We start from the raw sequence: 20630 nt of genomic DNA, 5'->3' as shown, positions 1-20630 counted from the left end.
TAATTCCTTTTTCTTTCAGGAGATATTACGTTCTAGAAATTTCCTTTACAGGGTATAACTAAAGGAGTTGTCGAGAATAAGATAGGCTCTAGATTGCACCTATAGACTCAACGGTTACATATTGCCCCCGTTAATAAGGAGGCCATGAGGTCCGTTGCTCAAGATCCAACTAGATCCATTTGGACTGGTCTTGTATGTACCCCAGGGTGTTTGAGTGACGGAGCAGACATTTTCGTTAGCTATGTAGAGGTAAGAGGCGCTGCCTTCTCGAGGCATATAAGTCATAAGGCAGCGGGGTTGCTCCATACACTTGGAGCAGCACCCATAGGAGCTTGTAATATCGCCGACGTACACGAATTGGTAGTTTTGGGGTCCACTGAGCCTTGCCAGGAAGTTACCGCCATTAGCAGTGGTCAATGTATTATCGGCCTAGAGAAATTAAGTTAAAGCATTTCCAGATGCGTCGAATTACACGCCTAAGTTCTCCACTTTGAAAAGGCCATTGCAGCGACCTGAGGCCTATACGCCGCCTCAAGCTATCCTTTGGCGGGCCCGAAGTCTCCCGTCCAAGTCAGAAAGAAGATTATGGCTAGTCTTAATGCTTTCACCAAGATCCCGTGATGCCTCTAATCGCGCGCCTTGGGGTTGTTTAGTGGTTTCTGCACCTTTTCTGTAGTGGCCCGCAATATTGCCACCTCTTCTTAAACTCCTTAACATCGGCCTTGGCGTTTTCGACTTCCTTCACGTCCTGTGACCAGCCTTGTAAAACTTTTATATAGATATCAACGACAGCGAGAATATTGGCAGCGACTCCGAGACCCTCTATTACCGATGGACAAAAAACGGATTAAGGGCCGGCGGTGGCTAAGATAGGGCGAGGAGGGTAAGTGAGGCTGAGTTGCGGAGGAGGAATCAGGATCTGCGGAAGTGCAGGATATGTCACATGCATGCCTCAATTCTGCCCAACGCCTGCTTGCTACAACCTAATAGGCGCGCCGGCGTCGGCATGACCCACCTTGCGCAGGAAGATGGACTATAATCTTATCGGAGAGAGCCTGTAGCAACAAACGGACTCTCGGTACAGTCTCATGACGCTCTTCGATCACGAGTGCATCCGATGTTATAAGGAAAACAGAAGGAAGGCATATGCTTCGCGAAAGGACTATGTAACGCACCACTGGTGCACAAGCGAACCCTTTTCATCCTCGACGGCTGGGATGAAGTGGCAGCACATGGGCTAACTGTCAAATCACAACCCCTGTCAGTGCTGGTTGGCGCAGCATCATCATCGTTCGAGCTTCCCCTCTCGGACCTCGTTCCTTCCAGGCAACCACATCTGGAATCTATTTCAGCTTTCTCGTCAGCTCAACCATAAGAACACGGTTGCAACAATTTCACAAACAAATATTGCGCATACCTACTGAAGACCTGCAGTAGCGAGAGGGGCAGCCGCCGAACATCAACGCTTCCAGACTGCTCAACCCGCCAACGTCTTTCCCAGACCCCAACGATGACCCCCGCAACTCCCAAATTTCATGGGACTATCAACCATAGGCATCCTTCTCTGTGCCACAGACACCCTGGACCAACCATCTCGAAGCCTATTCCTTCCCAAGCACTACCCTTTAGATCTATTCAACCCAACGAATATGGCGACGGCGCAACCAGCTCCTACTTCAAGCACTCCAATGGCAAGCGAATCAATACCGATTTAGTCTTCACCTCGGCTCTCAAGAAGCAGTACCCTGAGCTTGACCTTGTTGTGGTCCCAGAGTACAGCGACGAGGGCAGCCAGTGCAATCTGATGGCTTTTGCTGGCGCCGGATACGCCACTTTCACTCCTATCCAAGACAAGGGAGACCTGCCGTCGTCGGTTGAATGGACGCTTTACTTGCCGCCCGCTCGTCGCATGGATGGTAACAAGGGATACCTAGGCGAGACGGTCATCTTCGGCAAATTCCTCTACCAGTGGGAGGGAGAGGAATTCATCATCTACCTAGTCGACGGCCGGGATGGGTCGGAGCCCTACCCGGAGGTGAAGAACTACTACATTCTTACGGCCAATGCCTACAAAGCTGATCAACTTGTACTTGCCGTCGGGTCATGGGGAAGCGACCTGCACAACCAAGTGTGGGTTTTTGACCAGGGCCTTTTTGAGAAAGATCGCGAGCTGTGGGAGAGTGCGCAGAAATCAACATGGGACGCTGTCATCCTAGACGAGGACATGAAGAAGTCGCTCATCAACGACCACATCTCCTTCTTCGAGTCGAGGCAGACGTACGCAGGTCTTGGTGTGCCATGGAAGCGAGGAATCATCTACCATGGCCCCCCTGGGAACGGAAAGACTATCAGTATCAAGGCTATAATGCATATGCTGGCTGATAGAACCCCTACCATTCCCACCGTCTACGTTCGCAGCCTAGAGTCGTGGATGGGCCCCGAGTATTCTCTTCACATCATCTTTGAGAAAGCTAGGGAGTTTGCGCCCTGCTACTTGGTGTTTGAAGACATTGATTCACTCGTAACACCGACCGTGAGGAGCTACTTCTTGAACGAGGTTGACGGCCTCAAGGAGAACGATGGAATTTTCATCATCGCCAGCACCAACCATTTGGAACTCTTAGACCCCGGAATCTCGGTAAGTATTCGTCTGTGTGCGGAAATAACCCACCGCTGACAGTGTAGAAACGCCCATCTCGGTTCGACCGAAAGTATTACTTCCCCGACCCAAACATTGACCAGCGAGAGGCATATTGCCGCTTCTGGCAGGAGAAGCTCAAACCCAACAAGGACATCGAGTTCCCGGACAAGCTGTGCAGGGCCATCGCTGAGATCACGGACAAGTTCAGCTTTGCCTACATCCAAGAGGCGTTTGTGGCCACGCTGCTAGCCATCGCCCGGCGGTCAAAGGCCAGGCCAACAGTCGGAACCTCCGCAGAGGCTTGGGTGTTGGTGGGCGATGATTTTGGCTCTACCACAGTCTTGGATAAAGGCGACCTGGAACAACTGGAGCTCTGGGTCGAAATCAAGAAGCAGGTTAAGTTCCTCCGCGAGGGCATAGAGGACGAAAATGACGCATAACCGGGGCTTGGCTTGTGATGTTTCTTGCTAGTATTGTTTCGGTGGAAGGAACTCTTTAATGACATTCAAGTGTTGAGCAACGCTGGAGGGACAGTTATAACGTAATTATTTGCCTAGGGAATGTAATCATTCAACCCACCAATCCCATAACGAGTAACATCAGAAAACCTCCTAGATCAGAGCTCGAGCTGATGTAGACGCGATGATCGGCCTAATTGCTAGCCTCATTGTTTCCATGTCGTATCAATCATGCCTGACAACCCAATATGGAGGATTTTGCTAGCTAATACCGAGGTTGGCCAATATACGCTAGGTCTAATTGAAGCCCCGAAGCGGACTCGGGCATCCAAAACTCAGTTCCGTGTCCGTACAAAAATGTTGACATCAGTGGCGACGAGATTCATGGTCCCCGCATTTCCTCGGTGGACACCTATCTTCCCCATAAAGTAGATGTGGCTGTAGATCGAGGAGCGGACTTCTGCCGTTCAGTCGATAGCAGATGTTGACCAATCATGTTGACAGCCACAGTCGTCATGTGGGATCTCAGTTGAAACATTGGCGTGCTTCTTCCATTCAGCTGAGCTCAAGAAAAGACTTTAATCGGGGTTGCGTTCATGGCCACCGACGGACAAGAAGGTTACTCCATCGTTCCACTGCCGGTCTACCAATCAACCATCCAAGACATCGAGAACACGTATACGTCATTATATTACAATAGTATTTGGCATTGGCAATTGCGTACGGATTTTCCGGTTAATTCAAGGTCAGGTTGCTTGCATCATTGGCCGAAGTTTATCGGGAATTCCAAATGTTTAGAGCGGGGTTACAGAGCTCAGCACATGCGTGTGCAGCCTCGATAATTTTTACTTCGTGCGTCAGCGATGCTTGCCGGACACGTCAGAAGGTTGGCGGAGCATAACTCCACTTTTCCTTTGTGGATATAAGAAAGCGAAACCGCCGTGTGCCATCTGGCATTCTCGGATGTTTGCCGCCATAAATTATTATCGGTCAGCATTTCATCGACCCATACGCAACCACGGAAGTAACATCCCTCAACATGGCACCTTATCTGGATCCCCAAAACCAAAGCTTTGCCGACGAAGTGGCCAAAGGCCCACCTCTCTATACCAAATCTTACCAGGAAGCTCGTGATGTCTTGGAAGGCATACAGAGCTACAAAACTGCTTCCGATATCCAGATCGAGGAAGTCAAGGTTTCAGTAAATGGAGAAGATGTTGTTACTGTCATCTTCCGTCCCGCAAATGCTCAAGGAAACCTCCCCTTCATCTTTTACACTCATGGCGGCGGATGGATTCTTGGAAGGTCAGCCACAGCGACGCTGTAACACTTCGTCCATTTCTTGCGTGCGCTAACACTCTACAGTCCAACCGTGCATGGAGCTTTGATGGAGGACTTTGTGCGCCAGACTGGTGCTGCGGTTGTCTTTCCTTACTACACCCCAGCTCCAGAGGCGCAGTACCCTACTCAGTTTGAGCAAACGTATGGTGTGCTGGAGCATTTTGTTCACAATGGGGCCAAGTACAACCTCAAAGTTGGTCGATTCGGTCTCGCCGGTGATAGTGTTGGTGGTGAGTTCGATTGCTCATGTTGTTCGTCACCAGTCTAACCTTTGCGCACAGGCCACATGGCTATCGCTATGGCTCAACTTGCTCAAAGTCGAAATCTGCCATCCAAGATTGGCCAACTCGTACTTCTCTATCCCGTCACGGACACCCAAGGTAAGTCAGAAACCTACAAGACATTCAAGAACGGGCCGTACTTGTCTGAGAAGACGATGGAATGGATGATTGCAGCATTCCTGCCGAGAGAAGAAGACAGGAAGCTTCCTCTGACTTCGCCTCTGGAGTTTGCGCCTGATGAGGTTCTTGCCAAGTTCCCACCCACAACCATCTTCGTGTCAGGAGCGGACCCATTGATTGGAGAAGGTGTAGCCTTTGGCCATCGTCTCCAACAGCTGGGCGTTGATGCAGCAATCCTTAGGGCGGAGGGGTTGATCCATGACTTCGCACTTCTGGGACCCATCCGCAAATCCCCAACGGCTCGAGCTATAATTGAGCTTGCGTCTGCAAAACTCCTGAAATCTGTTTCGAATAATCAATAGCTTCTGCAGACTGAGAGGCAAAGAGACAGGGTTCGGTGCGCTCCTATGGTCAAGCAGTTTCTTGTCACAATTCGAAGTCTACGATCCAGCGAGATTTCGGCGCCTACTCCAATGATTGCTGCTAATATTATGGTTGACTCTGTACTGCTTGAATTCAGGGCTAGGTTTTAGTTAGTAGCTATATTTAATTAAGCTAAGGTTTAGCCTCTAGGTATAAAATTTATATAGTATTAATTATTACCTTTTATTCTTATAATAAATAAAATATTTCACCCTAATAGGTAAAATATCTAGTATCTCCTTTATAACCTTTATAGCTCTTATTAATATATACTTTTACCTCTATGGGTAAAATAAAATATAAAATAGAATTTTGCCCTTAGGAGTAAAATCTAAAAGTATTAAATATTAATTATAAATAAACTATAAGTGCTATATTGAGTTAGGGCTCGGGCTAGCTGGGGAAATTACGTGCTTGGTTACGTGATTAATTAATTAAAAGATATATCTTCCGCCGCGGTTCTTAGCTAGTTATCTTTTTATCCTAACCTTTAAATTAGACCTCCTTTTTCTTTTACTTATTAAGTAGCCTAAGTAGCTAAATTAGCTATATAGTTATGTATTTATTTTCCCTAACTAAATATAATATATCTATCTTATTATAACTAGGCTTTAAGGACTTATGAAAAGTAATTAAATAAGACAAAACTAAGCTAACTTATTTTTTTTACTTATAATAAGAGGACTAATACTTATATATTATAGCTATAATATAGGTAAGGTAGGGAAACCTAGTAAAATAACCTAACTAAGTAAGAAACTAAAAGGACTAAACTTTATTTCTATTAGTCCTTAGACTAAGTAATAAAAATATTAATCCTATCTTAGACTAAGCCTTAGAACTATTAGTCTTAGGCTATTATTATAAGTATATATAATAACCTTATTATACTCTCTTATAGAAAAGCTACCTTAGCTATTAATATAACTTAGTTATATTTAATACTCTTAAGTATATTATTAAATATAACTTATAACTCTTATTTAAAATAATATTAATAATCCCTTATTAATATAAACCTAATCTAATTAATTTATTATTTAAGAATCTTATAATTATTATATATTAATAGCTTTTATTTAAAAAATTACTTATATTACCTTAAATAATATTAAATATAATTACTATTTAAATAACTTTTATAAATGTCTCTTAATAGGTTTTACTTATTAATTATTTACTTATACCTATCTTAGTTAATTAAGATAAAGATATAAATAATATAAATGGTTTTAATAATAAAAATATTAAATAACTTTATATATAACTTATTATTATAAGTACTAAGATAAATAATATATATAAACTTATTAAATAAATAAATAAAATATATTATATTTAAAATATAAATATATTTTTATAATATTTAAAATATTAGTAATATAATAGCTATTATTATAAATAAAAGAAATATAAGAAAAATCCTTAAATTAAACCTTTTAAACCCTTTTAATAAAACTACTTATAAGCTACTTATATTTCTTACTTAGCTAAAAGTATTTATAATATATTACTTAATATAATTTATCTTAGCCTTTAGTAAGGTTTAATATATTATAAATAAGCTTAAGAATTATATTATTATATAGTTTAAACCTATTATAAGGAAATACCTTATAGTATTAGCTAGCTAGTATATATTTTATATTTATTACTTATATATAAATTATAAAGTATTTAAGGCCGCGCTTTAATTAGCTTTTAATATAATAAAAAAAAATAAGCTAAAAAAGAAATTAAAAACCTATTTAATTAAGGAAAATAAATATATAGTTATATATAGCTAATTTAGCTACTTAGGCTACTTAATAAGTAAAATAAAAAAAAGTCTAATTTAAAGGTTAAGATAAAAAGATAATTAGCTAAGAACTGCGGTAAAAGATATTTTTTTTTAATTAATTAATTATATAACTAAGTATATAGTTTCCCTAGCTAGCCTAAGCCCTAACTTATACCTCGCCTCATAGCTATTAATTACCCTTAATTATAGAGGCTATAGCTAAAAAGCAGGGCTTAAGGCCCTCTTAGCTTTCTAATTAGCCTAATTAGCTAGCCTCTAACTACCTTAAAACTAACCTCCCCACGGGGGTTAAAAAAAAATCATAGCTTAGCTATAAATAGCCTTAAAGCCTAAGCTTATAGTTAGCTAGTCTTAAGGGCCTTAAAAGATAAGTTATAATATAGCTTAAAGGCTTAGTTATATATATAAAACCCTAGGTTAATTAATTAATTAATTTATTAAGTAACCTAATTAAAAAGAGCTTTTAATAGTCTTTCTTAAGGCTTTAAAAATATATTTAAAAATATAGCTTTGCCTCCCCTATTACTAGCCTTATAGCTATTTAGCTTATAGGTTTATAGCTTAGCTTAGAAGCTTAGCTATATATATAAATTACTAGCCTAATTAATTAATTAATTTATTAAGTAACTTAGCTAGCTAGGCTCTTAATACTTTTTTTAAAGCTTTAAAAATATAGCTTTGCCTCTCCTATTACTAGCCTTTAAAGCCTACTTAGCTCGCAAGGTTATAGCTTAGCTTAGAAGCTTATTTATATATATATTTTCCTTAGCTAGCTAATTAATTTATCTAATTATTAACCTAGCTAGCTAGGGCTCTTAAAGCTTTAAAAAATATAACTTTGCCTCTCTTATTACTAGTCTTTAAAGCCTACTTAGCTTATAAGATTAAAGCTTAGCTTAGAAGCTTAGCTATATATATAGTTTCCCTAGCTAGCTAATTAATTTATTTATTAATTAACCTCTTTAAAAGTTATTTTACCTCTCTTATTATTAGCCTTATAGCTAAATCCGGTATTTATAGGGTTATAGCTAGGCTTAGAAGCTTATAGCTAGGCTCTCTTATATATATATACTAATTATAGCTCTTAAAGCTGCCTAAAAGAAGTAATTTAACTAGAAAAGGAAGTTACTTATAGCCTTAGATAGCTGCTAAAGGTAGCTAAATTAAAGGAATTAAAGGAATTAAATAAGAAAAAAAAAGGCAAGAAGGAAAGCAGGCTGCCAGCTAGCTGCGAAGATTAGCTATAGTAGCAATTTGCTAGCTAGCTAATAAATTAAGCTAGCGATAGCCTATAGGCCTTTAGCTATAGCTTTTATAGAAGCCTTATAGCTATTATAGCTGCTATAGCTTTTTGCTATAATAAAGGAAGAAGGTCTTACTATAGCTCTAAGGGTTAATTATAGCCGCTATTTCCTAGCTAATTTATTAATTAAGCTATTAAGTAATTTTAATAATTAAGCTTCTTTATAAGCCTAATTAACTAAGGTACCTTTAGCTTTTATATTAATTAGTATTACTTATTATAGCTTATATTTAAGCTACCTAGCTAGCCTTAGCTTTAAAGATAAATTATAATAATAATTCCTTAGTAATTTTATCTCTTAAGCTATTAATTAATAATAAGGTAAGAATTATTATAATTACTTTTAATAAAAGGTTTAAAAACTTAGCTATTAAAATTAATTAAAATTAGCTATTAAGCTTGGTAGCTATTAAATTAAGCTAAAATTAATTATTAAATTTAGCTATAGCTAGCTTACTTATTAAAAAAAGGAAAAGGCTAATAAGCTAGAGTTATAGCTTAGCTATAGGGGTTAATTTAGCTATAATTCCCTTAGTAAATTAATTAATTAGACTAGAAAGTAACCTAGCAGCTTTTATAGAGGCTAGCTATAAGGAAAGAAAAAGGTTATTATAGCACCTATAGTTATAAAAGAAAGGAAAGTTAGCTATAGCTATTAAAGCTATTAAAAAGAAAGCTATTAATTAGTTAATAAAAGCTTTAGCTAGGGGTTAGAAATAGCTTTTACTTATAGCTATTATTAAGAAATTAATTTTATAATTAAATATAAATATTTATAATAAGAATTTATATAAAGTAATTTATAATTTAAATAATATTTTTAATAGATTTTATATTTAATACTTTAATTAAGACTTAGAAAATAATTATTAAAAATATTTAAATTTTTTAAAATAAGTAACTTATTATACCTATAATAATTTTAATTAATAATAATATTATTAAGTTAAATATTACTAAAATATAAGAAATTAATAATATTAATAATATATTTCTTTTAAGCTTAATTAATTTATATATTTACTATAAAAATAAAAATTATTTATAATAAATAGCTAATTAAGGTATAATTATTACCTTAGGGATAAGAAAATAATAGCTAAAAAAGCTATAAGTATTATATAAATATAAAGGCCTTATTAATATTTAAAATATATATCTTTATAATAATACCTAAAAGTCTTTATAATAAGTTACTCTTAGTTTCTTTAAAAACTCTTATTTCTAATTAAAGAAATACTTTAAGCTTTATAAAAAACTAGCTTACTAAGGGAATAAATTATATTAAGATTATTATAAATTATTATAGCTTAAGAAACCTCTAGGCTATATAATAAGAAGGACTTATTATATCTTACTAATTATAAATAAATTAAGGTAAATTATACTCTATAAGCTATAATTCTCTTTAATTTATTAAATAAAATTATAATAACTTAGGCCCTATAAGATATAATTTATTATAATTTATTTTATTATATAAAATATATAATATATATAATAAGCAAGTATTATAAATAAGTAAGTATTATAAAAATCCTAACCCTCCTTAGGAATATTATAATAAAAATATTATAAATTATCTAATTAATTAAAACTATTTATTATACTCTTCCCTAGATATCTTAATTACTACCTAATAAGTCCTTATATTATACCTAGGCTTACCGCAAATATTATAGCGCTAAATACCTAGTCTAATTAACCTCCCTCGACTACTACTCCTTAATAATTTAGCCACTACCTATATATCTATATCTATTTAATTAATTACTTACCTTCCTTCCTCTATTATTATTACCTCTCTTTTTTGTAATCTAGTCCTTTTTGCCTTTTAGCGCTAGCTTAGTATCTTATTTACTTATTAAAGGTCTTAGACCTCTGCCCTTATAAGAGCTATCTTATATATAATTACCTTTATTCCCTTTATAAGAGGCTTTAATACTTTAAGAATTAACTCTAGAGAGCTACTTTAGTGCCTTTTAATCCGTTTTTTAAGGTATTTAGACTAAGATTAGGCCTTAAGTATAATCTTTAGGGTCTTTAAAGCCCAAGGGGTTAATAGTTTAGCTACCTCCTTAACTAGTATTAATATCTATAGCTAAATATTAAGCTTTAAGACTATAGTTTCTAGGTTAAGAGGAATAAGGCTAGCTCCTTTAAAAGCCCCCCTAATATTTCTTTCTATTATAGTAGCCTTATATATAGTATAAAAAGCTAAAAAGAACTTAGTCTTTAAAATATAAGTTATAGAGTATCTAATTAATTACTTTATTTCTTAACTATAAGCTTATTTTAATATATTAAAGTATCTAATATTAAGGGGCTAGAGTAAATAAGATAAATAAGATAATATATAAAGCTAAATAATCTTTTTCTCTTTATAATATCTCTTAAATTTAATAAAGTAATAACTTTTATAGCTATTAAGGATTAAGAGATAATAAGAACTAATTAATTAATTAGCTATATATTAATTAAAGTACTTAAGCTATTTAAGACTAATCTTATTATTAATCTAACTATTTTAGGTTATTATAATAGCCTAATTGCCTAGGAGGTTATTTTCTTAGTACTAATTAGCGAAATAATATTAGCCTATATTAATAATAAATAGCTAGATTACCTAGCCTTTCGTATTAATTACTTAAATAATTATAATCTATTCCTAGTTTCTAGGCTATATTAATTTTAGCTTTAAATACCTTTCTATACCTATAATAACTATTTTATTTATAATTATACCTATAAAAAAGCTAATCTTATTAAAGTTATAGATATTATTTAATTAGATATTATACTTCGCGATTATATTTACTATAAGCTAAAATTAATTATAGATAATAGCTATATCTTTATATTTAGCTCTCTAGTAATTATATTTATAAAAGAAATATATCTTAAGGTCTAGGTACCGCTTAATAAAATTATAAGCCTAATATATATTAACTAATAGCGCATCGCGGTTAATAAGTAATTAATTAGCTATTTCTTTTATACTATATAGCTATAGGGGGAATCCTCGCGAATCTAGGTTAAGAATAAAGTAAATAAGGATATCTTCTTCTAGATTAAATAGCTTATATAAATTAGGGATAATATCGCGTCGAGACTAGATACCTTGCTGCCGGCGATATAAGGTATAATAATAAACTATATATATTATTGCGGCATATTAGATACTTAGTTTTAGGTTATTTTAGAGGGTTTAAAAAGCTAGAAGGATTCTAGCCTTAGTATTAGGCCCTAATATACTTAGTGGTTAAGAATTAATTAATTAAATAAAGAAAATATAAGGTAAGGGATTTTTATAATACTCGCTTATTTATAATACTCGCTTATTATATATATTAAGATATATATATTATATTTTTTTATATAATAATTATTTTTATTATTAATATAACTTAGTTATATTTAATACTTTTAAATATATTATTAAATATAAATTATATTACTCTTTAAGGTTATATATTATTTTCTTTTATTAATATAAACTTAATATAATTAGTATATTTCTTAAAAAATATATAATTATTATATAAACCTTTTAGAATTAGATTAGCTAATATTAAATATCTTAGTTTTTATAACTTATAAATAAAAAAAGCTTATAATTATTTATATAATATTATATATTTCTTTTATTATAATACTTATAATATAATTAAATATTATTATATATATCTTATAAGATAAGATACTTAATACTAAGTTTATATTATATATAATAATTAATAAGTTTATATTTATTTTTATTTTAATTATAATATAAATTATTTATAAACCTCTAGGCTAATATATTATAATTTAATTATTATTTTAATTTTTATTTTTATAAATTATTATTAAGAATAAGAATTAATTTATTAGGGCTAAATTATATAAATATTATATTAAGTTAATTATATATTTATATTATATTAATATACTATACTTAATAAGTAAGTTAGCTAGTTAAGTAAGTTAGTTAAAAATCCCTTATCTAATATCTTCTTAATTTAATTAATTAATTCTTAACTACCTAGTATATTATAATTTAATTATAAAGCTAAAATACTTCTTACTCTTTAGGCTTATTAAAATTAATTAATACTTAGCTTCTAATATATTATAATAATTTATAAAATTAATTATAATATTCTTATTAATCACTATAAGTATATTTAATCTCGATGCGATATAATTTAGAAATTATATTACCTATTTAATCTAGAGGAATAGATTCTTATTTATTTTATTCTTAACTTAGATTCGCAAGGATTTCCCCCCTAGCTTTATAATATTAAAGAAATAACTAATTAATTACTTATTAACTGCGATATATTACTAATTAGTATATATTAGGCTTTAAACTTTATTAAATAATACTTAGAGCTTAAGATATATTTTTTTTATAAATATAATTACTAAAGAGCTAAGTATAAAGATCTAGCTATTATTTATAATTAATTTAAACTTATAATAAATATAATTATAAAATATAATATCTAATTAAATAATATTTATAACTTTAATAAAATAGGCTTTTTTATAAATATAATTATAAATAAAATAGTTATTATAGGCTTAGAAAGGTATTTAAAGCTAAAATTAATATAGCTTAAAAACTAAAAATAAATTATAATTATTTAAGTAATTAATATAAAAGGCTAAGTAATTTAGTTATTTATTATTAATATAAGCTAATATTACCTTATTAATTAATATTAAAAAAATAACCTTCTAAGTAATTAAGTAATTATAATAACTTAAAATAATTAGATTAATAATAAGATTAGCCTTAAGTAATTAAAATACTTTAATTAATATATAATTAATTAATTAATTAATTTTTATTATTTTTTAATTCTTAATAACTATAAAAGTTATTAATTAATTAAATTTAAGAGATATTATAAGAAAAAAAAAATTATTTAGTTTTATATATTATTTTATTTCTTTTATTTATTTTAGCCCCTTAATATTAGATATTTTAATATATTATAAAAAGCTTATAATTAAGAAATAAAGTAATTAATTAAATATTTTATAACCTATATTTTAAAGACTAAGTTCTTTCTAGCCTTTTATATAATATATAAGGCTATTATAATAAAAAGAAATATTAAGGGGGTTTTTAAAAGAGCTAGCCTTATTTCCCTTAACTTAGAAAATATAATCTTAAAGCTTAATATATAGCTATAAATACTAATACTAATTAAAGAGATATTTAATTAATTAACCTCTTAGGTATTAAAGACCTTAAAGATTATACTTAAGGCTTAATCTTAGTCTAAATACCTTAAAAGATAGATTAAAAGATATTAAAGTAACTCTCTAGAGTTAATTCTTAAAGTATTAAAGTCTCTTATAAAGGGAATAAAGGTAATTATATATAAGATAGCTCTTATAAGGGTAAAGGTCTAAGACCTTTAATAGATAAATAAGATACTAAGCTAATACTAGAGGGTAAAATAGATTAGATTATAAAAAAGAGAAGTAATAATAATAAAGGAAGGAAAATAAGTAATTAATTAAATAGATATTAATATAATATATATATTAAGTAAGTATTATAGTTATATAAGTATTATAAAAATCCCTTAACTTATATATTCTTTATTTAATTAATTATTTCTTAATTACCTAGTATATTATAGGCTTTTATTAAGTCTAGAATACTTCTTACCCTTTAGGCTATATAAAATAACCCTAAGTTAAGTATCTAATGAGCTATAACTATTTATAAAGTTTATTATTATACCTTATATTATAGATAATATAGTATTTAATCTTAATGTGATATTATCTAGAAATCATATTAGCTATCTAATCTAGAGGAATAGATCCTTATTTACTTTATTCTTAACCTAGATTCGCGAGGATTTCCCCGCCGGCTTTATAGTATAAAAAAAATAGCTAATTAATTACTTATTAACCGCGATGCGCTACCTATTAGTATATATTAGGCTTTAAATTTTATTAAATAATACTAAGAGCTTAAGATATATTTTTTTTAGAAATATAACTACTAGAGAGCTAAATATAAAGATCTAATTATTATCTATAATTAATTTTAGCTTATAGTAAATATAATCACGAAGTATAATATCTAATTAGATAATATCTATAACTTTAATAAGATTAGCTTTCTTATAGGTATAATTATAAGTAAAATAATTATTATAGGCTTAGAAAGGTATTTAAAGCTAAAATTAGTATAGAGTAGTAACTAGGAATAGATTATAATTATCTAAGCAATTAATATAAAAAGCTAAGTAATCTAGCTATTTATTATTAACACGGGCTAATATTACCTCGCTAATTAGTACTAAGATAATAACCTCCTAGGCGATTAGGCTATTATAATAACCCAAAATAGCTAGACTAATAATAAGACTAATCTTAAGTAGCTTAAGTATTTTAACCGGTATATAGCTAAGTAATTAAATAATTACTATTATCTTTTAATCCTTAATAGCTATAAAAACTATTATTTTATTAAATTTAAGAGATATTATAAAGAGAAAAAAATTATCTAGCTTTATATATTACCTTATTTATTTTATTTACTTTAGCCTCTTAATATTAAGTACTTTAGGCTACTTAAGAAAGCTTATAGTTAAGAAATAAAATATTTAATTAGATACTCTATTACCTATATTTTAAAAACTAAGTTCTTTCTAGCCTTCTATATAATATATAAGACTATAATAATAGAAAGAAATATTAAGGGGGCTTTTAAAAGAGCTAACCTTATTCCCCTTAACCTAAAAAGTATAATCTCAAAGCTTAATATATAGCTATAGACGCTAATACTAATTAAGGAGGCTTTTAATTAATTAACCTCTTAGGTATTAAAGACCTTAAAGATTATACTTAAGGCCTAATCTTAGTCTAAATACCTAGAAAGACGAATTAAGAAGTATTAAAATAACTCCCTAGAGTTAATCCTTAAAGCCCTAAGGTCTCTTAAGAAGGGGATAAAGGTAATTATATATTAGGTTATCTTATTAGCTATTAAGAATAAAGACCTTCGGGAGGTAAATAAGATATTTAATTAGCGCTAGAGGGCAAAAAGGACTAGACTATAAAAAAGAGGGGTTATAATAATAGAGGAGGGAAGGTAAGTAATTAATTAAATAGATGCTAATACGTAGGTAATAGCTAAATCGTCGCGGAGTAGTAATTAAGGGAGGTTAGCGCGACTAGGTATTTAGCATTATAATATCTATAATAAGCCTAGTTATAATATAAGGACCTATTAAGTAGTAATTAAAATATCTAAAAAAGAATATAATAAGTAGTTTTAATTAATTAAATAGTTTATAGTATTTTTATTATAATTTCTAGCTTAGAGGTTAGGATTTTTATAATACTTATATAACTATAATACTTGCTTATTATATATGTTATAGGTAATAGCTAAATTATTATGGAGTAGTAATTAAGGGAGGTTAGCGCAACTAAGTATTTAATATTATAGTATTTATAATAAGCCTAGGTATAATATAAGAACCTATTAGGTAATAATTAAGATATCTAAAGAAGAATATAGTAAATAGTTTTAATTACTTAAATAGTTTATTATATTTTTATTATAATCTCTAGCTTATATATATAAGAAAAGTAGCTAATTTACTTAACTAGCTAACTTACTTATTAAGTATATTACTTATCTTAATAAGAATAAATTTAAATAAAATTTTTTTTATTTTTTTAAATTTATTATAAAAAGGCTTTATATTATAAATTAGAGCTTTTTATTAAGATTAAGATATTAATATTTAGTATTTTATAAGTAATAATATTTTTACTTATAAAGTATTTTAGGCTAAGTAATTATAAAATTATTAAGTCTAGAAAATAAATAAACTTAGTACTTTTTTATAATAACCTAATTAATAATATCTAAGTAATATATTTAATTTAATAAGTTTAATATAATAAGATTAAATATATTAAGACCTTATTATATTATTTCTTTTATTAATTTTAAAAGTTATATTATTATTTAATAATTAATATAATAATAAGTATTTTTTATTTATATTTAATATTTTTAATATTATTTAATTTATATTAAAAGTATTTTATATTATTATATTAAATTACTTTAAAGGAAAATAGCTATATATTTATTTTATTAAGATAAATTATTAAATTTATAAATTAAAATAAAATTAAAAATAAAACTTCTTAAAAAGTTATTAATATATTATTAACTTTATAACTTAGAATTAATTATATTAATATTATTTAAAAAAAATATAAAATAAATAAATAAGTTTAAATAAGTCTTATTACTAAAGATATAATATAATATAATATAACTAATTATAAGTAAGATATATTACTTATATTAATAATAAAAATATAAAATATATAATAAAAAAAATATAAAAAATAAAAATTATATATAAATATAAGTAAATATATATAGCTCTTAAATACTTAATATTTAATATTATTTTATTTATTTTATTATTTAACTTATAGAGTTATAATTTATATAAGACCTTAATATTATTTTATAAAAAAATTAATAAAATAATATTATAAAAATAAAAAAATAATATATTATTAAAAGGTCTAAGTTATATATATCTAAGAAAAATATAATACCTTATAAAATATTTTATTATATTAAATATATTAAAAAAACTAAAAGTTATATAATAATTATATATTTTCTTAAGAAATAAATTAATTATATTAGATTTATATTAATAAATAAAATATTATATAACTTAAAAAATAATATAAATTATATTTAATAATATACTTAAAGATATTAAATATAATTAAGTTATATTAATAAATAAATAATTATTATATAAAAAAAATAATATATATATCTTATATATTTTATATAATAAGATAAATTATAATAAATTATAGCTTATAAAGCATAAGCTATTATAATCCTACTTAATAGATTAGAGGGGATTATAACCTATAGGGCATAATCTATCTTAATCCGTTTGTGATTAGTAGGATAAGGTGGGTCCTTCTTGTCACGTGGCCTAGAGGTCTCTTGGGCCGTGACAATGAGTTATAGCTTCCTGCTTCGGATTGATCCACATGGCATGGTGGGGTTGTGTCAGAGGCCACGGTATGCAACTCATGTCAAGGAACGGTAAATTGATGATAAGGTACAAAGGTCCCCCTGCCCGAGCCTTCATGAGGTGAGTGTGTACTAGCTAGAGGGTCTACGGAGCCCGATTTCATATACTAATCCCTGATAATTGTATTAAGCGGGCGGAAGGCTTACTCCCCCGTGCCGATAGCTCCGGAATCCTCCGTCTTCCTCATTGTACCCCAAGTTCCGTGATTTGGGCCCTTGACAGGTTGTTTGCTAATAATGAAATAAAATAATAAAAGGTGCCACTCACCCCCTCGCATTTCCCGCGCAACTCACTCACAGCCCCATCTTCACCAACACAACATAACACGACCGACCGATTTGTTCACCGCCACAATGGACCCAAACCTCGAGCTTTATAGGAGCATATTGCACCTTCCCCCATGGGAGCGCCGCGAACGCATGGGACATCTCCCCGAATCAGAACGCCACAGGGTCACGGCAATCATCCAAAGGGAGAAGGACGCCCAGAGACTGGAAGAATCCATTGCAGGCCGGGACCTCGTTGAAGTGGCCTTGACTGATCCTTCCGAGATTACAAAAGATACACAGTTGCAGTATACCCTGCTTGGCCGAACCATCTACTCCGGTGACGAGGCCAGGGTGGTAAAACGCATTACCAACAACGTCGCAGATAGTAGTTCAAGCCTGGTTCGTCAGATTCAACACTTTGATCAAACTGCCAAACCCTTCTGTTTGGATGCCTGGAAGCTAGTCTACTGCGACATTTACTATGTCGATGGAGGTAGTGCTACGTTACAGGAGATTTACGAAGCACGTCTTCAAGAAGAGGAGCTCCAAACCCCTGCCGCCAGAGCTAGAGAGCTTGTGCGTTGCGATGACCTTCGTCGGGCTCGGAGAAATGCCAAATGGATGATTCCTGCTATCGAGCGTCTTTCAGCAGACGAACTAGCCCAACCGGCTCCGGAAGACGAGGATTTCTATCAAGGACACTTGCAACAGTCTGAAGACAATGAGCGCACGGAGAGTATCTTCAATTACCATTTCCGCAAGGAAACCCTAGCAAGAACCTGGAGACAGGTATCCCCTGCGCCGCCAGCTTGGATGCAGAAGATCCTTGATACTCAGGAACAATGGGGTTTTGTCTACTACTTATCTAGGGAAGTCGATGAGAAGTATGTCCGTAACTGGAAATCAACTTGGAATCGGCTCATGAATACCAGTTCGCCGCTGAGGGCAACCTGGCACAGTATCCATTGTCAAGGTGGACACAACCAGATGGTCTTAGCACGGCTTGAAACTGAGAATTGGCCTATATTTCATCCTAATGAGAACATGGCTGAAGACGACGACCTCCGAAAGTAAGTTGACAGATCACTATACCGGGAATTATAAATATACTAATTAGTTCATAGACACTTCAAAGAATATAGTGAGGGCAATCGATCTCAGACCCAAGAGGATGAAAAGAGAAAGAAGAAGAAGAAGAAGAACAGGGCTAAGATTGACGATGTCTTGTCTCCTGGACTTCTACGCAATACCTTTATCGTCATTCCCATGGAATTGATTTCCGGCAATCGCAGCCGTGAGGAAAGTGACTTTCTTGATCCTTGCTGGGTTTGGGCATATGATGCAGACTGGGACAGTTCAGAAGAAGAAACGGTCTTCAACGGGGAGAAGTACCAAGGCCGCGTTAAGGTGCCCAAGTGGTCGGTCAACTCATGGTTCTATGCTGCTCGCTGGGAGGGAGTGAGTCTTCGGGATATGTGGCTGAAGGCACAGCAGCACCCGGAAAAGTTATGGATTTGTTACACAAAGAGATTAGAAGAGTGGGATCATGAGCCGTATATTTGATCTCAGACTTATGGACATGGAGTCTTTGTGTTAGACTACACATTGACGAATTTACTTTAACTTGCCTTCTAAGCCTTAATTTTTAAAAAGATATTTATTATTATTAGCTGCAATGATATTAAAAGCTATTAGCTAGAATAATAAAAAAAATACAGCTATTAATATATAATAGTATTAAAACCTAAGACTATAAGAAATTATAAAAAAAAGATATTTATAGCTAAGTAATTAATATAAAAGTATAATATAATATAAAGTAAAACCTCGTTTACTAAGTAATATAAATATCCTCCCACTCGTTGCTATTAATTACTTCGCTATATATAATGCTAGATATATAACTATCTCTAACTAGTTAATAGGAACTATTAGCCCGAGTCCTAAGAACTAATAGTATAGGATATAAAGACACTACCTATATACTATTCCCTTTGGTTACTATAAGAAGACCCTAACTAAGAGGCTAGTAGTAGTTTAGGCTAAACTATTATTTAGGGTTAGGGGGCATAGACTAATAGCTATATAGGGATATACGCGAGGGTAGGTCCTAGATATAAATAAAGGGGCTAAATTATTAGTTTTAAATTATTATTTTATATTATAGCTAATTAAGATAAGAGAAAAGTAATTTTAGGGTTAAAGAAAAAGTATATAAAAAAAAGAAATATAATAAAATATATCTCTAAGGCTAGTCTTTTTATAACTAATTAGGTAAATAAATAATTTTTTTTATATAAATATATATTTATAAAATAAATATATTTAATAATAATTAAGTAATTTCTTAATAAGTAATAATTATTTTAGAGAGAGATTATTAAGAAAAAGAAATAAAGATAATATATATAATATCTTAGAAAAAGAAATTAAAAAAAAAATAAAAAAAAGCTTAATATAATTTAAATTATAGCTAATAGCCTAAGGGTATCTTATAGACTTACTTAGTAATAATAAATTAAAGTAGTAAAAAGATATAAAAAAGTTTATTAATTATATTTATATAAAAGTTATTAAATTAAGAAAAAGGTAATTTATATATAATAGTAAATATTAATTATTAATTTATATCTTTTATAGCTATATAATTTATAGCCTTAAGGGTTACTTAAGGAATTATTACTTAGATATTAATTATTAGGCTTATAGTAATATTATTTATTACTATAAGAATTTATAGCTATAAAGACTAATATTAAAATAATTTATTTAATATAATATATTAAACCTAACTTAGGCTATTAAGGGTCTTATTATTTATTAAGGCTTTATTTATACCTAGCTAGGTTATAAGTACTTTATATAAAGCTAAAAGTACTTATA

The 20630-nt window shown here is 30.5% G+C and overlaps 2 protein-coding genes and 1 pseudogene across 3 annotated transcripts, besides 1 other annotated feature; all 3 read left to right on the top strand.

Moving 5' to 3' along the window:
• Window positions 1–1435: 1435 nt before the first annotated feature.
• NCS57_00333200 lies at window positions 1436–3081 on the top strand (annotated as a pseudogene). Its single transcript has 2 exons — window positions 1436–2638; window positions 2686–3081.
• Window positions 1436–3081: a sequence feature.
• A 1057-nt stretch (window positions 3082–4138) lies between these two features.
• On the top strand, window positions 4139–5203 carry NCS57_00333100 (uncharacterized protein; the record flags this gene model as incomplete). Its single annotated transcript, XM_053053334.1, has 3 exons — window positions 4139–4404; window positions 4465–4670; window positions 4722–5203. The coding sequence occupies 3 exons, from the start codon at window positions 4139–4141 to the stop codon at window positions 5201–5203; spliced, it is 954 nt and encodes a 317-aa protein (XP_052918580.1).
• A 12628-nt stretch (window positions 5204–17831) lies between these two features.
• NCS57_00333000 (uncharacterized protein) lies at window positions 17832–19310 on the top strand (the record flags this gene model as incomplete). Its single annotated transcript, XM_053053333.1, has 3 exons — window positions 17832–18631; window positions 18680–18817; window positions 18872–19310. 3 exons carry the CDS (start codon window positions 17832–17834, stop codon window positions 19308–19310), a joined length of 1377 nt encoding a protein of 458 aa, XP_052918579.1.
• Window positions 19311–20630: the final 1320 nt, after the last annotated feature.

The sequence above is a fragment of the Fusarium keratoplasticum genome, chromosome 2, assembly GCF_025433545.1.
Source record: "Fusarium keratoplasticum isolate Fu6.1 chromosome 2, whole genome shotgun sequence".
Classification (NCBI taxonomy): Eukaryota; Fungi; Ascomycota; class Sordariomycetes; order Hypocreales; family Nectriaceae; genus Fusarium; species Fusarium keratoplasticum.
The sequence above is the reverse complement of the archived record's forward strand: the minus strand, read 5'-3'. Positions and strand labels throughout refer to the sequence as shown.